This window comes from Heterocephalus glaber, unplaced genomic scaffold (assembly GCF_053883595.1).
Source record: "Heterocephalus glaber isolate CG9 unplaced genomic scaffold, H.glaber_assembly_v1.0 deba00000676, whole genome shotgun sequence".
NCBI lineage: Eukaryota > Metazoa > Chordata > Mammalia > Rodentia > Bathyergidae > Heterocephalus > Heterocephalus glaber.
Genome location: NW_028258156.1, coordinates 26,149,206 through 26,171,839, shown reverse-complemented (window position 1 = coordinate 26,171,839; position 22,634 = coordinate 26,149,206). Strand labels below are relative to the sequence as shown.

At 44.2% G+C, this 22,634-nt stretch overlaps 1 protein-coding gene across 3 annotated transcripts in view; it reads right to left on the bottom strand.

The window, feature by feature from the left end:
* Positions 1–18,320, bottom strand: part of Ptpn12 (protein tyrosine phosphatase non-receptor type 12) — a 97,323-nt gene extending 79,003 nt beyond the window's left edge. For 2 of the 3 annotated variants that reach the window (XM_004839736.3, XM_004839737.3), the window contains exon 1: positions 17,841–18,320. In XM_004839736.3, the coding sequence (XP_004839793.1) occupies positions 17,841–17,939 (99 nt within the window). In that variant the 5' untranslated portion in view covers positions 17,940–18,320. Of the gene's footprint in view, positions 1–16,986; positions 17,333–17,840 lie in introns of those variants that run through there. The other variant, XM_021253963.2, reaches the window with a different exon arrangement.
* Between the last annotated feature and the right edge of the window lie 4,314 nt (positions 18,321–22,634).

Below are 22,634 nucleotides of genomic sequence, written 5' to 3'. Positions count from 1 at the left end.
TAATCCCATCACAATGGGAAGCTGAGGCAGGAGGACTGCAAGTTCCACTCCAGTCTGGGCAATTTAACAATTTAGTGAGACCCTGTCTCAAAAATAAGAAAAGAGGCCAGGGATTTAGCTCAATGGCAGAGCGCCTGCTTCATAAGCGCAAAGTCCTGAGTTGATCCCTGGTACCAAAAAAAGATAAGACAAGACCTGGGGATGTAGCTCAATGCAAAGGCCCTGGGTTTAATCAGTGGGAAGGAAAGCAGGGAGAAGAAAGAGGGAAGAATGGGAAAGAAAAGAAAAAGGAAAAAAGGGAGGGAGGGAAGAAACAATATACTTCTAAGTAACACACACGTGTGTGTGTGCTCAAAGGTAGTGTGCTTGCCCAGCATGCATGAACTTTAGAACTCAGCTAAGTACCCAGCCCTTTTATTTAAATTTTATTTTGAGACATGGTCTCGCTAATTTGCCCAGGCTGGCCTCAAATTTCCAATCCCCCGGGCCTCTGCCTCCTGAGTAGCTGAAATTACAGGCATGCATGCCCAGCTCAGTGTATATTCTTTTTTTTCCCCTCAGGTTTTAAAATGTTTTATCTGCATTATTTTTTAAATCGTGCATTTGAATAATTAAAATCATTTGAACTGAAAGAAAACAAAACCAACACTGATTAAAGTGCACTACACACCCTGCAGCATCTCACCCTGGATTCCAGCACCCCTGCACCCAGCCTCTTCCGGTGCCAACACCGAGGTGTCCCCGCGCCCGCCAGCCACTCAGGGAGAAGGCGGGCGTGGCTTCAGGTCTCCCTTCTCTGAGGTGAAAGGGGCTGCACCTTCACTTAAACTCAACCCAACCTCTCCGCATCTTCTAACCCTGCCCAGCTAAAAGACACAAAAAGGCAAGGCCTGTGAAACGTGCAGTGCACACGGACGGCACATGTCACAGTGCGACTCGCCTGCTTGCTTCTATTCAATTGTTTCTTTCAAAGGCAGAGGATTTTTCTGTCTTCTCCAATGTCAACTTACCAATTTCTGGATCTCAGCAACACAAGGTCTGTCAGACAGGCTCGCAGAGGAAGCTGAGCAGGTGGGCCACCCAAGGGGAATCCGACCTGCGCAGTGGCCCTGGCTGAGCCAGGTTGTTTTTTTTTTAAGATTAAAATGCACATAGACATTTTTTAGTTTTAATTCTTTATCTCAGAAATCTCATCTCCATGAGTCGAATAATCACTAATACAAAAAACTCTGGACTCAGAGGGTCAACCCTGACATTAAATTTATCTGAAATCTAAATTCAGTACTTTCCCCTCATCATCTCCTTCTATCTTCCAGACAGCTCAAACTCAAGACCTCTAAAATTAAACCCACAACACTCAGGAGGCTGAGGCAGGGCTGCCAGGAGTTCGAGGCCAGCTTGGGCTACACAGTGAGTCCCAGGCCAGCCTGAACTATAAGCAAAACTCTGCCTCACAAACAAACAAACCCAATTATCTAACTTCTCAAACCAATCTCTCCTGCATTCCCTATCTATCTCGTCAACACTGAGCAACCAGGTTAGCTTGGTAAACTTGTCCTAATCCTCCATTAGCAAAGTTTTAATAATGCTACCCAAGAGCTGTCTCTGCTCTCAACCCTTTCCTTCAAGTTCACCATCTTTTCTTCACACTCCCTGGCACTGCCTGAGGGCCTCCTGCTTCAACTACTGCAACTGTGTTCTGTCCACTGCCCCCTGCTGTCCACTCTTCCCAGGCTCCCAGGGTAATCCTGTTAAAATGTCAGTGAAAGAGCATCCCACTCAGGGTGAAACCCAAAAGGTTCCCACCTCACAGTGAGGGTCCCCAATAACCCAGATCCAGGGCGGCAAGCCGATGGCACACACGCCGCTGAGGGCTGCTGGTCTCAATGAAAGCTCTGACAGGTTCGCCACCACTGGCCTAGCTGGTCTACTGCAACTTCCAAGCCCACACAAATCTACCACTTGAACCCTCGCTCCTGCTGCTCAAGCACACTGGCTTCTTTGACACTTGTTCAACATGCTCTTCCGTGTGTTCTGGGGCTATTATTCTTTCCCTCCGGGACACTCTCCTCACAGATAACTGCAGGGCTCACTCCCTACTTCAAGTCTTACTTCTCTTAACCTCCTAACGTAATGGTAGCTCTTGTATCTGCCATAGGGCAAACTGATCACATTAACCACCTATTTTTCAATCCTCAGATATTAAGATGCATGTGACTGCAGCTCTTCTGACTTTGAAGTGGAATCTCTCTCCTTGTCCCTTGAAGCTGGGCTGGCATCACAGCTTGTGCTGAGCCACGGGATGCCCCGGAAGAGAGTGTGCCAGTCTTGAGCTGGGGAGGCCTGATATAGCTCCCCTCATGTGTGCACTTTGGCCACAACCATGAGAATGAGACTGCTTCTGGTACTAACCCATCATCCTGGCCACAGCAAGGGGGACGTGGGGACAGCCAGCTGGTCCCCAGAAATGTGCACTCACCTGGTCAAGATCAGCAAAGCTGCTTGCCTGCCTCCCCACATGTACAAGCGCTTAGGTTTTGGGGCTGTTACACGATGTCACAGGAGCAACAGACACGAGACACACTGCACCGGCTCTCCTCTTCACTCTGCTGTATTATCCTGCTCTGTGGCACTTAGCACTGGACCTACTACACATTCACTTGGCTTATGGCTCTTGCTGTTGTGGTTTAAATATGAAGTAACGAGCCAGGGATTTAGCTCAGTGGTTCCACTGCCTCCCTTCCAAGCGCTCAAGGTCCCGAGTTCGATCCCCGGTACCAAAAATAAAAAAATAAAAAGAAGTACCCCCCAAAGGCTCATGTATGTTTCGGGGGCTTGATCCCCCAAAGCCATGTTCAGAGGTGAGGGCTATGTGACTGGTCATGAGGTCAGCAACCGCAGCAACGGATGAGTCCACACCTCGTGCTGTCAGGAGGTGGAGGAGGCGGGTCACTGGGGTACTGGGGTGCCTCTGAAGGACAGATCTTGGGCAGGGCCCTTCCACTCTCTCCCTTGGCCACGTCCTACCACCATGATGCTTCTGCCGCTCCACAAGTCCAAAAGCAATGGGGCCAGGTGGTCCTGTCCTGGAACCCTAAGCCAAAATAAGCTTTTCTCTGTTTAAGTTGATTACTTTGTCACAGCAACAGAAAGCCAACATACATGCCAAAAGAAAGTAAGCTCCATACGTAGTTTTACTATTCAGGTTCTACAATAGTGCCTGGCCTATGGGAGGCATTCCATAAATGCTGAATGAATGCATGCATGGATGCATGAACAAAAATGAGTGCAATGATTTTAGTTAGTAAAATTGTTTGCATGTATGTATATTTTTCATCAGAGGATGCTATTAAACTAGAACCAATTTTAAAAATCACTATTCCACAAGTGGTTTTTTTTTTTGGTACCAAGGATCGAACTTGGGTCCTTGTGCTTGCAGGGCAGGCAGTGGAACCACTGAGCTACATCCCTGGCCTTTCCACAAGTGTTTTAAAATTAAGGTTTTTGGGCTGGGATTTAACTTAGTGGTAGCACGCCTGCCTTGCAAGCACAAGGTCCTGAGTTCAATCCCTGGTACTGGGGAAAAAAAATTAAGATTTTTACAAAATAACATTTTACCAAGCAAATAATTTTTTAAAGTTTATAAATATTACTTGCATAAATTATGTCACTCTTCTAAATTTTGGTATATATTTGATAACAACACATCTTAGAATGGCAGCACAGAACATAATTTATACATTAATGCATATAAAGAAGGGGCACATTCAATGTTTTTTACTGCAAAAAGTATGAGGTCAAAAGTATGGAGATCACTAGCATTGATTCCATGCAAATGAGGACTTTTACAGTCTGTTCCCAACCTCCCGTTCCTGTACTCTCTCCTTTTATATATACCATGTGCCAGGGCAAGCTGTGGCCCACTGGTCGCCTGCTTCTGCAATCAACACTGTAGTTGAACACAGCCACCCACCCGCTTGCCTGTGCATCACCCACGGCCACCCCATAGCAGTGGTGTGGAGTGGCTGCAGAAAGGTCACGGGGCCTGCAGAGCCTGGAGCATCTGCTCTGGCCGGCAGGAGTCTGCTTCGCCCAGGGCCCCCGACCAGCACTGCTCTGCACACCCTTAGCGGGCCTTACCTTTTTGCAGCCTGAAAATTCAAAATCATTTTCAAAAAACACTACGACGTTTGTCTTTTCTGCTCTGTTGACATTTGCATTAACGGTACAAAGACAACGGAGGGCTAGGCCGCTGGCTGGCAATGCAGCACAAACTGAGGCGGGCACCAGCTTTTACCTCGTGGTCATTACTCTTTATCACCAGGCCCTGCAGTGGGGTCTCTCTGAGGCATATCTTCATAAAGCAGTAAGAAATACAAATTTTCTTGACCTATGGATACATGTCTTTTAATATTATGTGTGAATTAGAAGAAAAAGCATAGGTTTGAGGAGCAAGTTCTACCTTCACTACCGTATGGGATCTTTTTCAGTATCAGTTTTTTCACTGTAAAATAAAATCAGTAGTATTCTCTCTCATAATATTAGTTGCTGATGAAACTAATGTAGGATGTCAGAATTCAAACATTAAAACATTATAGCCAGGCATGATGGCACATGCCTACAATTCAAACACTCTGGGAGGCTGAGGCAGGTGGATTGCAGGTTTGAGCCAAACTGAGCAAGTTAGTCAGATCCTGTCTTAAAAAAAAAAAAAAAAATTTAAATAGGGAGGATGTAGTTCAGTGCAAAAGCTATGGGTTCAATCTCAGCACTGTAAAAAACAAAAGATAAAAATGTGTTTTAAGTTTAAAAAATATGTACACACACTATGGAATAATCTCAAACACAAACTCAAATAAAAAAAAGACAGATTAAGCACAATACATGTGAGCCAAAAGTAAAAATATTTAGAAAAATGTTGGGAGAAGATCTACTATGTCCTTCAGAAATAAGATCTCAACTGGTACTGTGTGTAAGTTTCTAGATGCCACACTTCAGAGGACAACAGAAAGCCAGAAAGCACTTTGCCTGTCAGAGCGCAGTGGTTCAGAGTACTGAAAATACCTGTCCTAAGGAAAGTTAGGACACACAAGCTGTAAGTTTGCAAATGAAACAGTATCCCGTGGAACAAGATGGAGAATGTAAGCTGCTTTCTTTTCTTCTCCTCTGAACCCAGACACTTTCACTTTTTTAAAATGAAAAGTTCATTGAAAATTTTTTCCCAATTGTTAAAGCAAAGCATGTTCATTACAGAAAACAGGAAAATGCAGCAAAGTGTAAAGAAAAATTATCCATGTCTAACATGAAAAGATAATCATCACACCAAGAGATACTTAAGTTTACTTCCAGTATTTTTATGAATTTACAGTATTTATGTGTTCAAGGGAACCAGGGAGATACAGAATGTAAAATAATAAACACAGTACACAGAGTTACAAATTCTTAAAGGACAAGGAGGGCTTGCTTTGTCTGTCTGTCCGGGAGAACACAGCAGAAATGAAAGGACACTGGGTGGGTTGCAGAATTTGGCCCCCGGAGGCTGCCGTCTGCTGGATCACCGAAGACCACACAGTCTAAATCACCACGAATGGATTTCTTAAATCAGCTTGAGGTTAAAACAAACTAACTCTGAAATAATACCTGGTTTACAGATAAATACACAGCAGACAGCTCATTATTTCTGTTTCAACCATTAAAATGATCCAAAAAGAAAAAGGACAAGCAGCTGCCCTTTCCCGTGTGCTTTTTCACCCTCGCTCAATGCTCCCAACCACTCCTTCCCGACTACCCTAACCACACTACACGCTCTCTTCAATTATTACAATTCTAACTACAAAATATTCCAAGAAGTTAAGGCCAAGAAAGCTTTCACTGACGTGTTCAAGGCGACACAGTCAGCAGGGCTCGCTCTAATCCAGACAGGGCTGCTCTGGCCCTCACCACCGTCCACAAGCTGGACACTCACATTACTAGACTCAAAAACACCACTGAGACGCATCACTTCTGGCAGGTCTTTTACCTGCCCACATATACATTCCTTCCTTAACCCCTGTAATTAATATTCATGCCCATCGTACCAAACATTATCTTCCCTCTTTTATCTCTCACATTTTAAAAGAAAAAAGGTGACAATTTTTATATCTAATTCAACTCACATTTTATTGTAACATAAAAAAACTTTTTTGGGGGGCGTACCAGGGATCGTACTCAGGACCTTGCGCTTGTGAAAGGCAGGCCACGGCACCACTGAGCTAAATCCCCAGCCCAAAAATTCTTTAATCTTCTTTTAACAACTAGAAAAATAGGTGCTGAGGTGGGCATGGTGTTACACACCTGTAATCCCAGCACTCAGGAGGCTGAGGCAGGAGGGTTGCTGGGAGTTCAAGGATAGTGTGGACTACACAGTGAGTTCAAGGTCAGCCTGAAGTACATAACAAGAGCCTGTCTCAAAAGGGGGAAACCCCAAACAGATGCTGAGGTCATTTTGGAACACATTTGAAAACAGGGTTAAAACCTAGCAGATAGGGGTGGGATTTAGCTCAGTAGGTCCTGACTTTGATCCCCGGTACAAAAAACAAAAAAACTGGCAGATAATAAAGCAACGGCAGAAAATTAAATGTATTGGTTAAACACTCATCCTGTACTTCAGTTTAGATTTTCATTTTCCAAAAATGCTTTAAAAATAATCCACCATTCATTCCAAGAATATGGGCTATGAGAAAATATTATTTTTCCAAACTTTTAAGTAGCATTAGGATAATCCATGTCACTGTAGTCAGTTTTCCAAGATTAGTTAGATTCTTTCAGTTATTTCTAAATATTCAAGTATTCCACTTTCTCTCTCCTGGGAACTAAGAGCATGCAAACTATGAGAGCATGCTGGATCTCAGTGTACATGAACAGAGAAGCTCAAAAGACAGGTGTAGGTGGTGTTTCAACATCAAGGGAAGAAAACACTTTAAAAAAACCACAGTGCTGATTGCTGAAGAGGGGTCAAAAACCGTGAGTCCTACTAGAAGGCACTCGCCGGATGTGTCCAGGAGGTGGAAAGGAACCACTGCAAATGCAACTTCAGCAAAACAGTGAGCTAGAAGTTTGCTCACAGTTGGCTACAGGAGTGAAGAGGCCAGGAAAGAACTGCCAAAGCCTTCCTAACTGTTCATTCAGGAAAGCTCATGTTAAGCCTTCCCCTTAGCATGAATAACATATCCTTTGAACAATCACTTTCACAGAGAAATATTGTCTGTCTCCAGCTTTCAAACTATCTTTATTTTTCCAAAGTAAAAAGATCAAAGCATCTGGTATATCAAGACATTAAAGCCGCATCTCTCTTCCTTTAATAATCTACTAGTAAATTGCAACTTTTAAAAATAAAATGCTTTCCTTTTGTATAACAATGGCTGTGAATGAGTTCAGAAAAGTATTTGAACATAATCGCTTATTTCCATTGTAAAATCGTATTATCACTATTCACCTACTCTGATCTTCATTGGTATGTATATGATCTATTTATAGGATTAAAAGTAAAGAACAAACAACTAAGCATAAATAACAGGCAATTTCTAGATTACACAAGATGCCAGTCTCTAAGCCTTCTCGACACACTGGTGAGTTGCAGGCACAGACACAGGAGGTGACAGAGGAAAGAGGTGCACAGGGAGGCAAAGGCTGATCCACAGGCGCAGAGACAGCGTGCTGGTACCCACCACATGCAGGACTACACCCGGAAGTGCGAAACGATGCATGAATTTAGACTGATTTTAACAATGTATTCTGATTCTGATATATATTTTTGAAGTGAACACACAATGACTAAACACTGATAAAATTGATCTACAGAACAACGTCCTCACAAAAAAGCTCCAAATCTTAACACGGAAAGATCATCATTTAAATCTTAGGCACCATAAATATGCCATTAATAGGCAACCTTCATTTTACACTTTCCACACAGAAACTTTCGAGTTTTAAGTGAAGTAACACTATCAGAGCCAAGAAAACATCCTCTCAAGTCACAGGGCTCCTTCCTGCTGACAGAAAAGTGGGAGTGGCTCGTGTGGACCTAGGGTGTCCCCAAAGGACCATGCCTTAGAGCCTGGCCCCTAGCTTGGTGCTACTGGGAGGTGCTGGAACCTGAGAGGGGAGGTCCAGTGAGAGGTCTCAGGTCTCTGGGGTGGCGCTCAGAGAGGACTGTGGACCCCTCTTTCATGTCTGTGCCCTAAGAGCAGTTCAAGGGCTCCACCAGGATGATCTGCCTCACCACAGGCCCTGAGCCAACAGGCCCACTCATAAACTGTGAGCCAAAACACAACCTTTCTCTTTAAAAGCAGGTTATCTCGGGTATTGTTCCAGTATCAGAACACTGACTCACAGAGAACATAATTTTTTGTGCCCCCTTTTGCTTCAAGGCTTATGTATACAGCGGACACTTTGGGCTGCTTGCCTACTTAGCAGGCCATCCCTCCACCAGTCTAAGAAAAGTTCTTCCTCACATAAACAAGCTCCCCCTTGTTCAGCTCCACATACTTACACTTTAGAACACTCATCTCCTGACAAACTGACTTAAGTCTCAGGATTTGGAAACGAGGTACAGCAGTTCTAGTCATAAGCTCTTTCCTGAAGCAGAGGTAAAGGTGAACGAGACAGGTTAGATCACCGTAAGGGACGCCTTTATTCAGCACGTGTGGTAAAAACAGAAGCTCAAATGCAGAGGGAGGCGAAGAAAGCAGGTGTACAGAGAAAATGGACCCAGAGATAGAGAAGCTGATAAACACGGAGAACCACAGAAAAACACAGGCAGCAGGAAAGCATCACCTAGGTGAAACGGGTAGCTCCCCATTTCTTTGTTCTCATCCTTCAAGCAGCTCAAGGGCAGTATTTTATTGCAAAGAAAAGACTGTTTCTTTTTTTTTTCCACTTAAGCTAATTTGGAAGAAGGCTACAACTAAAAATCTATAGCACCTGGCATGGTAGTGTGTGCCTGGATTCCCAGTTACTTCGGAGGCTGAAGCAGGAGAATCACAAGTTTGAGGCCAGTCTGGGAAACTTAGCAAGACCTTGTTTCCAAATATGAAGAACTGGGGATGTATTTCTGCACTCCCTGGCTTCAATCCCCAGTGTTAGAGGGAAAAAACCCATACTGATCAAAAACTTTTGAAATTATCTGAACATTTATATTCCCCTTTTTTTTCTGTAATAACACAAAAATGTTGGCCTATACAACATCTTGTCATAGGAAAAACTATTTTCATTTCATGTCTTGGGTCAAACTCAGCTCTGCCACATTTCAAACTGCTGAGACCTATAACAAGCTCCTTAATTTCTAAACCATTTGGCTTCACGAGTAAAACCATCATCCACAAGGTTGGAGAGAAAGCGGAGAAGCTATTCTACAATGTTTTTGTAGCATATGAATTAGAAACGCTTTTTTTCTACTTTGGTTCTGGTCACAAGTGCATAATCTCACAATCTTCCGCATTATCTTAGGGAAAACTCAAACTCAGCATTTAAAATTGATCTCTTTGGAGCATTATATGGGTATCCGCTTATTTAATACATTGCCACACTGTTCCTCTCATCTAAAACCTGCAGTCCTCATCTCCATGTCTCCGAAAATGCTGCTTGTTTCCTGTAACTGAAATCTTTTATCTACCTAGTCCACCTGACAAACTTTTCCTTTAAGAATCAGCTCACATATAGCCTCTTTGTTGAAACTGCCCCAGATTTATTTAAGCTGATTCAGGGTCTCCTGACTCTCTGGTTTAAATCTTGAATACAACTCCGCTGGACTAATATATCTTGAATTACCATCTAGAACCTTCTAAGTACTATGTTAGAAACTTCTTCTACGTACTATTGTGGTTTTCCCAGGTAGGTTGGTATTATATCCTCAATTTCTCTAGACAACCTACTCATAATTATGGGAGGGCAGGATAGAAATTAATGTCTTTATGGGTCCAAAGCTTATTATCTTTCCACAGTCTAGAGGTTCAAGATTTTTGGGACCCAAGCTTTAGAAAATCTAAAAGCTATAAACCTTCTTCTCCTCAAAATGGGCTTACACAGATGGCAAATATTTAGTATAATTTTAAAGGATTCAAAGATCCCACTAAAGACCATCCACTGCTCTGGAGGAAAACTTCCTGATGCTTCTCATAAGTCTGTTCATTTAGTACTTCCCAACTGCCACATCTTCTATGGCCAATTCTAAACACAGTGTCCAGGGCATAGTGGCCACTCACATATCTCAAAATGTATCACCGGGACGACAGGATGGATGGTAGTGACCATCAACAACAAGGATGAATCTCTGACTTCCTCCAGAACCTGTCAGGGTTATTACTCAAATGCTGTTAAATAACTTTTAAAAGCAGAATAAATCTGAAAAACAGTTACTACAGGAAAATGTGGACATCAGTACACATCCCAAAGCCTCTGAGATCAACACGATCCCTATTTCAAAATTTCCAGGAAAAACTCAGGAAGTGACTACTGTTTATTCTTTTTATCTGCCGTAAGCAGCCATAGATGCTATAATATTATATAAATGGAAGAATATTTTTTGTGTGATTTTAGCAAAAAAAGTAACTACCAATACTGGATTGTGTGAATCTGAAGATTTTAACTACTACAGGACTATGAAACGCTGGGAGAGGAGCTAAACTCTTTCGGAAGACACTAGGGGTTTAGTACAATTGCTATCTCCTGACACACCTTAGGAAGTTTGCCTCTTACCTAACAAAGGGCTTCTTTCTCCTATGGCATTAAAAATCAAATCATGCAATGGAGAATAAGAGCTTTAAGATAAACTTCGTTAAAATACTTATCCCAGAAAGTTAGGGTATCATCTTTAATTCTGAGTTCTAAGTAAAAATGATGAAGGCAGTCTAAATTTTTAGTTTTCTGATCTTCAAAGTATTAGTCTGTAAATAAAAGGAAAGTTTTCCAAGAAGGGAAATGACAGTAAAAGCACTGATGAGAGTTCATTCATCTACTGGGGATGCTCAAGGACAAGTAACAGCTTACTTTGGAAGGAAGAAGGGTCATATACTGTAGGGTAAAGGAGTCTGACACTGGAAAGGTTATGAGATTATGTTAAGAAAGCTCTGCATGCCAAGCTAAATAGTACAGACTATCCTGTAGGTCTCTCAACCAAAGGCAATTGTAATACTGGGGGGAAAGGATAGCCTCCTGAGTGCTGGGATTACAGGCAAGCGCCACCATGCCCGGCTAAGTTATATTTTTTGATAATGAAAATAAAATCGTGTTTCCAATGTGGCCTATATACCTATATTAAAGAACCATACAACTTAGAGGACAGACTGAACACATATCTCCCAACTTGACTGGTACGGTTGGCTGCCACTAGTTTACGAGGGCCCAAGATTAAAGTGGTATTTTAGGAAAGTGAGTATGACACGTGGAATGGGCTGGATGAGTCAAGGACAGAACAAAACCCACAAGTTCACTATTTTTGAAGTGAGGACAGTAATGTGGTACCTAGATTTTATAATTAAATACAGAGGGCCAGGGATTTGGCTCAGTGATGCCGCCTACCTCCCAAGTGCAAGGTCTGGAGTTCAATCCCAGATACCAAAAAAAAAAAATCCAGAGCCAAAAGTTTACAATGGAACATTTTATTAAAATTAATAATCTAAGACAAAGTTCCCAAAGTATGGCTGGCAGAGCGTGCACCAGTGAAGAGGGTACCTCAGGTGGATCCTGACCCCTATGCACACCAAGCAGTGTCTAGAGACAGATGAGTACAGTATTAGTACTCAAATTTATGTAGAATAAATGGCAATAAAATCACCCTGACAAAAAGGTCTGAGCTCAGTCTAGCTCTGCATCTCTGTTTTCTTTTCCAGTGAGTGCCAACTACAGGGGTATAAGCATACCCGTGTGTAGGAGGGGTGGAGCAGTTCTCATGCTGGGCCAAGACAGGAGCCCTTGAGCCAAATGAAGAAGTCACCTGACCAATAAATTTTTGTCTTACAGCATTACACTCACCTTCAATTTCTGCTCACGAAATGGACATTAATGCCTATTAAACAGTAGGCATTATATTCAGCAATGGAGACAGAGAGATAATAAAGTCCCAGTCTAACCTTGGAGGCTTTCTCTCCGGGGAAAATGTAAATGTAAATGTTATGAATCTGAATGCTATAGGAACACACACACATTTAATGTACAAACAAGAAAATTAAATCTATCTACATGTAAATATCTTGCTTCCAGTTTCACCCTTTCAAAAGGTTTTCCAAACTGAATGTCAAATATTGAAGAAAAGTTGACATTCTGAAAATACAGTAAAAGATTCTACAAATTAATACATGAAGTTTTTAGTGTACCATCTAGTGAGCCATGTCTAGAGTTACTTAAAAGTTCATTTTCACTTTTGAAGTTAGTTAAAATATAAATGTGCCTGGCTAAGTACCCATGAAAAGATGGGCAAGAAAAACTATAAATAAACCAATAGGAAAGCACTAAGATGGGCAATAAAACCTTAACTGAACAATTGGGAAAACACTCAGTTCATATACAAGGACTTAAAAAGTATTTCCTATCACTCTAGCTTTGAAAGAAGCTAAGACTTACAATGACCTAGAGGCCAACAATGAGGAGATGCACATCACATCCCCAAGGACAGACAAGGTGAGGGGCAGTGCAACCGGGACCCAAATGCTCCTGGTGGAATGTGCAAATGTGCAGCAGCTTTCCACAAGAGTGTGGCAGTGTTCAACCACATTAATCACACAGCTGCCAAAGGACCCTGAAATCCCACTCCTAGGTATGCACATAAGAGAACTGAAAACACAAGTCCATACAAAAACTTTCACACAATGTTCAGAGCAGCATTATTAATAATGGCCAAAGCTGGGTGTGGTGGCACACACCCATAATCCCAGAGCTCTGGGAGGCTGAGGCAGGATAGCAAGTTTGAGCCCAGCCCAAACAATTTAGCAACTTACTTCGACCCTGTGTCCCAGTAACAAAAGGGATGGGGTTATTGCTCAGGGCAAAGGCCCTGGATTCAATCCTCAATTATCTCAAAAGAAAAGTAATGGCCAAAAAGTAGAAATAATTCAAATACAAGGTAGAAAAAAATGTAGTATCTATACAACAGATTACAAATCAGCCATAAAAAGGAACATAAAGTACTACTGACCCACACTACAAAATGAATGCACCTTAAAAATATTATGTTAAGTGGAGGCAGTCAGAAACACCAAATATGATTCTATTTCTATGAAATGTCCAGGTGGTACAAATCTACAGACACAGAAGATGGGTTAGTGGCTGCCCGCAGCTGGAAAGGGGGGACTCACTGCTCAGGTGTACAGGGTCTCCTGCTGGGGTGATGAAATGTTCTAAAACTGGCTGTGCTGAGACTACAATCCTATCACTGTACCAAAAATTACCAAACCCTATACTTGGAATTAACTTTATGGGAGGTAATTACCTCAAAAAAGGTATTACTGACTTAAAACAACAACACCTGTGTCAAAATAATAAATAAAGCTGGGGGAGGAAGCTCAGTGTGAAGGCCCTGGGTTTAATCCCCAGTGCCCCCCCCATGTGGGTTTTGCGCACCCCCCCCCCGCAAAAAAACCTACAAAAAACAAAAAACAAGAAAACCAGCTAAAAGGCACAATACCAATAAACAATGAAAATTTTTGTATTGATCTGGTTTCTGCAGTGGAAGATCTTTCCAGGCTTTCAGTTTTCCCTCTCTTTTTTGTTTTCTAACATTTCAAATCCAAATAAAGACTTCAGAGGTTTAACTTCATCAAGGCCAGCTTCTTTTTGTCTTTTAAAATTATACCTGGTCATTTTACAAAAGAAAACATACACGTACAGAAGAAATAATTACAAAAATATTTTACTACCCAGTTCTCTAAAAATACAGCATGGAAGAGGAACTGCCAGGTAACTATGTCTTCTTCCAGCTTCTTCTATCAACTTCCTGAATGACAAATTAAACAGAAAGAAAATGCATCTACACATCACCTATTTTCTCCTCAAGCCACTACACTCTGGCTTCTTCCCATATTCTAATCCTGAAGTGCTCTTTCTATTTGCCAAGTTACTCCTCCTCACTGAATGGAATGGGTACTTTCTCAACCTCACCTCACCAGTCCTCCCAGCATTATTTGATTCTGCTAACAGCTCCTTTCTGGACTCTCTCCCAAGCTTTTCTGCTGTCTCTGGTTTCTCTCCCTCTGCTTGACCACAGCTTTTTGGGAACAATTACTAGCACTTCCTTCCTGGCTGGTTTACCTAACACAAGTCTCTCTATACGCCTGTTAGATAAGCCCACTCACTCAGAGGCTTTCACATGAAAGACACAGGAATCTTTAACTTCATCCTGTCAGCAACCTGAGCTCCACATTAACAGGCTATCTCTCAGGCACCTCAATTTTAACATGTCCACAAGGAAACGTGTCCTCTTCTCCCTTGAAACGTTCTCCCACAATTGTGTTTCATCCCCTCCACTTGCTTCTCTTCCCTTACTGCTCTACCTACCACACAGCACCTTCTAGCTAAGGAGAGAGGACTGTAAGCCACACTCCTTGCTCCTTTACTTCTCTCAACCCTTCTCGAATCTACCGTACTCTGTTCTTCTCCCTGACTGCTCAGGCCAGGCCCTCCTCACACCGCACTTCGTAGGCTTCATCAGCTTCCAAAATTTCCACTCCACACTGCCATCAGTCACCTTTCTAAAAGCACTCAGCCTCAGTCTCTCCAGAGACCCCGAGCAGCGATCCAGATTCTCTGCCAGAGCCCATCTGAATGATTTCAGTAAAGATCTACCAAAAACCTCAGCCCAGCCTGGGTGTAATGCGCTCCTTCACAATCTTAGCCGAGTACTGGTTCACCGGTTCGCAAAGTATGGCTCCAGAACACCTCTCCCAACGCCACTTCAGGGGTCTGTATGAAGTAAAACCTAGCTCTGTCGAGCACGTATGACTGTCACCTACCTGCTACACTCATCTGTCCCGATCAGTCTGCCATCTTGTAAAAACTAAAATTTGAGATGGAAAAAATCAAGTTCTAGATTGGTCAAAAATTAGCTATTTGCTAAATCGTTTGTTTAGTAAAATTAGCACATTTTTAGCACATAAGTAATGTCACAGTTGAGAGAATGGGGAGTCAACAGCCAAGGCCAAGAAAAGATAACTCATAGACTAGTAACAGGTGGAAAAATTTCTGTCCTCAATATTCGTCAAGAAATTAAAATTAAAACAAGGTATCACCTTTCAACCATTATACAAAGGGTAAAATTATACGAACACTCACACATTACTGACAGTTGTATAAAATATACAACTTTTTCAAGAAGTTATTTATAAACGTGTATCAAACATCTATACCCATTCACCTACTATTTATTTCTACTAATGGAAAAATTTACTAGACAATGATGAAAAAATGTTTTATGTACAAATGTCAATCAGTATTACATATAATATTATATATAATAGAAACTAGAATGACCTAAACACTTACCATAAAAAAATGGTTACAATATAAAACAGTCACCTGATAAAATATTGTACAGCCACTCAAAAATTTTACAAAGCAGCTGTAATAAACGAAAAACAATGATCAAAATCCAAGTTTAAAAGATGCAATGACAGAGCCTTGCCTACTACGGGTCAGGCCCTGGGTTTGGATTCAATCCCCAGCACCGTGATAAATAAAATTGGATGTATACTTATGGTCGCTTAGAATAATTAAAAACATTAATTTAAAAAAATGATTTCCAAATTTGAAATAGCATTATTACTTTATAATGGAACAGAGTAATAATAGCTAGATCCTTTCTAAGGCTCAGTTCTAAAATATTATGATTTTAAAATAAATTTTTAATCTGTATCAGAATTTAAGACTATCCAAACAGTTACAACCTACCAGCTGATCCATTCTCTTTCCTTGACAGAAGGACACAGTTGCTGCCAACCTTCCAGTCAAAGGAAAAGCAGCACCAACTACCGGCCGTCTTAATTATAGCTATGGTTTATCAAGTCAAGAAATAAAAAAAGCAGGCACTATTTAAAAGAATAGCTGTAGTCATCAAATCTCCAATAAGAACCAATTAGCTATACCTAGGTAGAAAGGAATAAAGGGAAACGCATCCAGTCCTTGAGAAATGAACTCTCCAATAGGAATCCCTGACTCACCCCAAGGCAGGAAGCCTAAGGCTGCTTTCCCTACAGAGTCCAGAGCCTGGACACCAGTCCCCACGGCCTGGTTACCACGTAGTTCTCCGGGACAGGATGACAGCGGAGAGAATAAAGAGCCCAGAGCACACCACCTCTCCTTCCATAACCAAAATGTGACTGAAAAAGACCAGTTTTAAACACTCTTAAATACTCAAAAAGTATTTTTTTCTACGTTTGCTAAACGGTACTAAAGAGACTCTTGCCCCTTTATTGTAAATGACACAGTTCCAAAGATACCAACAGGCAAAACGCTCAGTAGTGGGGAGAGAAAATGCCCTCCCTTTGACCTTTTCAGATCACAAAACACACAGGCTAAATACCAAAAGAAAATGTTCAAAAAAGGGGCAGTTGGATTATTTACACTAGTCATACTTCACAAGCTATTAACAAAAGGCTGTACACCTGCCCTCTACTTATTGATCTGGGAGGAGGGAATCATGAACCTCAACAGTACATACGACAGTAGCATGTACTGTAATTTTCAGTTCTTAACTGGAACGTGAAAGCTTTAGTAACAGAAATCTTAAAATCTGAAAAAGTATTTTGGTACTAAGTCATTTCACCTATACGTGACAATAACTGCGGCTTGAAACAACAAAGCCAATTCATTTTTTACAGACATTTACCGTACACCCTTTCATGATCGAATTTCACAGCTAAGTGATTTTCCTGGGAGGTCCCCTAGCCGACTTTGTATTCCCAATCCCCGCTAAGCAGCAACCACTTCCCAAAGTCCCGCTTCCTTTTCCATTCCCCAGACCTCCAGGGTTTCCAACGGCCCGTCTTGCGCAATATCCGTAGGAGCAGCCGCCGCAACCACCGCCTCCAGAGCCGGGAAACAACCCTAGAGGGAACATTGTCCAGCAGATAAATACAAGGGGCGAGGACGGGGGCCATGTAGGAAGTCGGCTGCCGGTCCCACGCCTACGGATCTAGCCCGCTCACAGGGACGGATCCAGAGCCACCTCACCCACGAGACCTAGCCCGCACCTCCGCTTCGGCCGGCCGGCCAGGGCAGTGGGCGGAAGGGGGGAGGGAGAAAAGGGGGGCCGGGAAGGTTATCTTCCAGCTCAAGGCTTCAGTCCGCATCTCGCCTCCGCCCCACCAGGACTATTGTTCCCAAGTCCCCACCCCCACCCCGGATAGGAAGTGATAGTCACATCCCCTTCGGCAACATCCCCGAGGGAGTCCGGAGTCGGCTTCCTGCAGGACGACCCCCACCTCCCCTGACCACCTCCACCGGGAGCCGCCTGGACCCCAAGGCCACCCCAAACCCGCGTCCCAGCACGTTAGGCGCGGAAGGGGGTGAGTGGGAATTAGGCGAACCCTGCGAGTCCCTCTGGACGATCCTTCCCCGGGAGGCATTGTGGACCAAGGACGACTGAGTCCCACCGTAGCCACTTGGAGCCCAAGGGCCCCGGGAGAGCGTGCCAACCGCGGCCCCCCGGTTCCTGGGCCCGCCGCGCTCCCCGGGGGGACCCCAGCCCGGCCTGCACCTCGCGCCTCCCCGCCGGGCCAGACAATGGGTGGTCGCGGGCGGGCCACCTCGCCGCCGCGCGCACAAAGCGCCGAGGCCCGGGGCCGCAAGCCCCCGCCGCCAGCGCGGAGACTCACCATGAAGTCCCGGGCGAAGTTGTCCTCCCCATTGTGGTCCGGACTCTTCATGGCCTGGACCCTCTGGATGAATCTCCTCAGGATCTCCACTTGCTCCATCCTCCCACGTCCCCCCCGCCGCCCGCCCGCCCGCCGCAGACCGCGCTCCGGCTTCCCCAGCTCGCGGCCCGGCCCGACCCCGCCTCCTCCCCACCGCGCGAGGCGGCGGCTCCCGACACCACAACTTCCAGGAGCGGCCGCCGCGCTCCTCAGCCCGGGGCGCGCCGCTGCGGCTAGCGCCAGCCCCAGCCCCCCGCCAGCTCCATCCTCCTCCCCGCCTCCGCCGCCCGCTCCTGCGCCCGCGCCGCCGCCGCCTCGGGAACACGGCTCCCCGCTCGCCCTGCCCCCTTCCCAGTGCTTCCTTCCCCCACCTCCCGCCAGCAGCCGCGGCCGCCTCTCCCCACGGACGCACCCCCACTGCCACCCAGACGCGCGGCCCCGCGCAGCGGCCCCTCCCCTAGCGCGACGCGCACCACCCCCACCCGCCCGGGGCCACGCCTCCGGTCCCGCCCCGCCAGCCCCAGCCGCTCTCTGAGTGGCTAGAAGGCGCCTCGCGGCTTGCGGGACCACTATGCATCACTTCCGGGGCGTGTCCCGTCCGGGGAGCTAGACAATCCGTGGAGCTTGGGTTGCGCGTTTGTCCTGAAAGAAGGCCTGGGGTTCTCGGTCAGAGTAAGGCTTGAGTCGAAGCCTGCAGACTCGCTGCCGGCTAGGGCAGAAGAGCAGGGCGTCCAGGGCGTCTCAGGGGCTCCGCCAGCGAGGGCCTGCGATTGCTATTCCCGGCGCCGGGGACCCAGGGGCCGGCAAGCGGGCGGGCGGGCACCGAGGCATGCCGGGAGCTGTAGTCTGTCTCCTCGATCACCGCGAGTAGGTGCCAGTCTGCGTGGTTCGCGGACAGCGAGGGGCTTGGGCGTTTTCCAGGCGGGCTGCGGTCATCAGAAGCAGAAGGACTCATGCTGGTAGCAAAACCTCTTTCATCTCCGAAGGGGGAGCAACTAGAATCCCGAGTGCGCCCTTCCCGTACCGTCCAGTGTTGGCTGAATTGGAGGGGATCTGCCTGCCTCCCTTGAGATTGAACTTCGGAATGAAATGTAAGGCTTTGCACCATAGAATGAACTTTGCAGAATCTGCTTGTTATCAGAGACTACTCTGGCCTAACTCAACTTTTTACAAATAAAGTGATCTGCCCAGGGTCCCCCAGCATGTTCTTGGTAGTGTGAGAACTACAACTCGAGCGCTTTTGCTTGCTCTAAAACACCGTGTTGCCTCTCACTAGGGAATATAAACTTGTGGTCATGTGACAGACGTGAAGCATTTGATCAGTGATCTTATTTTGGTTCTTATGCGCGCATTTTTTTCTTAACAGTACGTTGGTCAGGAGATTTCGTTAAAATAGTATATATCAGTGGTAGGACATTTACAGATGTTTAAATACATCATGAATTTAAGGAAAAACTTGAAGAAGATGGGCGTGAATAGCAAGATACAATTTATATACACTTTTTAAAGGTAAAATTTTCTTTAAAATAATGCAACTAATAAACCAACCATTCCTCTCCTGAGAAATACTATGTGTACTTTCAGATGTATCATTTGAAATCTTTGCTTTTAGGTTTATGTACTGTACATGTGAGCATGTAAGGAGATAATTTGTTGTGGGTTTTTTTATTATTATTATTTTTTTTGGTGCCAGGGATCGAACTCCGGTCCTTGCACTTTCGAGGCAGACGATGGAACCATTGAGCTAAATCCCTGGCCCTTGCATATTTTTAAAATTCAGGTTGAGGAATAGTTTAATTTCTCACATAACCTTTATTGAAACAAGAATCTGCAGTAGTTTCCTTTGACCAGATACTGAGGCTCAGTTTCACTGGGTGTGAAGAAAAGTCAGAACCTGCCCATAATCACTTACCAGTATCTCTCACTATAGGTAGCCCCTTTCCCTCTCAGTTAGGGGAGAAGCAACAAGAGATGGGCAGATGTTGAAGAGCGCCTCCACGTTTTATATGTCCAAGAATGTGTAAACCCGGCAGTGACTGATAAAATGCTGGATGGACAAGCTGTGTCACAGTCCAGTGACTGGTGAGAAACACTGCTAATTATTAAGGCTGATTTGGGCTAGTTTTTCATACGGGTTTTTTTTCCTTTTCCTCTTATTAAGTTTCTCTTATAACACTTGAGGAATTTGGAGTTCTCAACAGCTACCTGTGGCATCTGCTATAGGTCAGGGAAAACTAAAATACCTCCAAGGATTTCTGATATTTTGGAAAGGCTTAGAATGGTTTCCTTGGTACAAAAATGTGTTCAAGATGGCTTCTTCACCCAGGAAGTGTATGGCTTAGTTAAGGAGACAAGGGAAACTCTTATTTGAAGTTCATAAATGCCAAGACAGTGATCCAAACCATGAGTGGTTGAACAGTTCTGAGAAGAGAGCTTTGTGGACCAGGCTCTCAGAGTGTGTGGTAGACACAGAAGTGGACTTTGGAGGCTAAGTGGGTTTGAAGAGGAAGGAGAATACCAAGGCGAGAGAAGTGGTGAAACAAAGCAGAAGTGTACAGAGAACTTTTGTGTAGACATGAAGGCTACAAGGCACACTGTAGACTGTGGAGCGCTGAATGCCTGGTGAAGAATTGAACCTGGTACTGTAAACAGTGTGAACCACCAGACGTTTTTGAGCCAGGAACTAAAATTATGAAAATTTGAAAAGTATTGATCTGGCATTTCTGGATAAATTATGATTTTTTTTTTTTTTTTGGTACCGGGGATCGAACTCGGATCCTTGCACTTGTGAGGTGGCAGAACCACTGAGCTAAATCCCTGGCCCTAAATTATGATTTTAATAAGGGGAGAATATGAAAAAGATATGAGGTACATCAAGTAACAAAAGCAGAAACTAAGGTCATAGAAGTGCAAATATGTAGACACTGATGGAGATGGATGAGAAAGTTCAGAAAACCTCAGAATCAGGTAACTGACTTCGGGGACAATGAAGAAAGCTGAATTAAAAATGACTGAAACTAGGGCTGTAGAGCACTTGTCTAGTACATGTGAGGCCCTGGGTTCAATCCATAGCAACACACACACAATCTAACATTACTAGATTGGAGGAGATCAAGGAAGGTTGACAAATGGGTCCTCACGTACAAGTAATGGAAATGGCCCCTCACCTTGGGAAGGCAGTTTAGCAATGGTGCTTTGACCAAATTATTCCTGTAAGAATTGTTCCTGTAGACACGGATTTACAGCTCAGTGCAAATATATGTGCTTACTGCAGACTTATTTATAACAGTAAGACAGTAAGCAATGTGCCTGCCTATTAAAAGGGCACCGATTGAAAAGCAACATACATACAATGAAGTTTTATGAAGCTGTTTTAAAAAATGAAAAATACGTATGTGCTAACATGGAATAGGCCCCCAGATCTACTTAATATCAGAGAAAAAACAAGGCACATATTGTGTTTCTGGTATTCTTCCACTTACATAAAACTTAAATGTGGATGAAATATTTGCACATACATAAAATTTTTCCAAAGCGTACTTTAAAAACGGTTAGCTCCTGCTGGGCGTGGTGCCACATGCCTGTAATCCCAGCACATGGGAGACAGTCAGGAGGATTGCCGAGAGTTTGAGGCCAGCCTGGGCTACATAGTTCAAGCCCACCCTCAACTGTATACCAAGACCCTGTCTCAAAAACCAAACAAAGGGCTGGGGATTTAGCTCAGTGGTTCCGGTGCCTGTCTTGCAAGTGCAAGGATCCGAGTTCAATCCCCGGTACCAGAAAAAAAAAAAAAACTGTACAAGAGGAAACCACAGCTTTAACAGGGTTTTTATTTGGTTTTTTTTCTTTTTTTTTTTGGTACTGGGGATCAAACTTGGGTCCTTGCACTTGCACAGCAGGCGGCGAAACCACTGAGATAAATCCCCGGCCCCTCCTCTTGTACAGTTTTAAGAATCATCAGTAAAAAGGAGATGATTTCCAATGGATGTATCATTTAATATTCTGGATATTTTGCTGTGTTCATGCATTACTTTTCCAGCAACATTACATCTATTTAATTTCTTTACAATTCCAGGTGATAGGATAAATGGCAATAGCTTTCATAGAAACAGGAAAAGGGAAAAGGAGGCAGGTGGTGTTTGGGAGATGTTTAAAAAACTGTCTTTTGAGGACTGCAGTTCTCAGGGAGACAGACTGTCGTGCTTGTCCTCAGCCACAGCGGTGCTGGGTGCTCAACCCAAGTTACAAACCCGTGTGAACTGGCCAGTGAGCTATGGCCCAGTATAGGAAGACGACCTTGGCCAGTCAGAGTTCTCACTTAGGAACCTGAACTTGGAAACCTACCCGGAATGTCATTTAGAACAGCAAGGACAGAGCCTGGGTGTATGCCATGAGTTAGGAATTCAGTTTTGGTAGGCTGAAGCCTTGTGAAAGAGTAAAATATAAAGGAACTGATTACTCAAAAGAACAGTGACTGGTTGTGGTGGTGCACATCTGTAATCGTAATTGAGAGGCTGAGGCGGGAGGATCTGGAGTTGGAGGGCAGCTGGGGTGAGGTAGAGAATTCAAGGCCAGACTGTACACGGCAGGACTCTGTCTCAAAAAATGAAAGAATGAACAGTAAGCAGGCATGCAGCAGTATGTAGGGATGTTTTGCTATAACCCAGGTGGCCATGGGGGAAAATCCCTGGAGCAACCTGACTTCCTGATAAGTTTTCAGGACAGGTTTGGTTGGCATTCCAAAAATAAATGCTG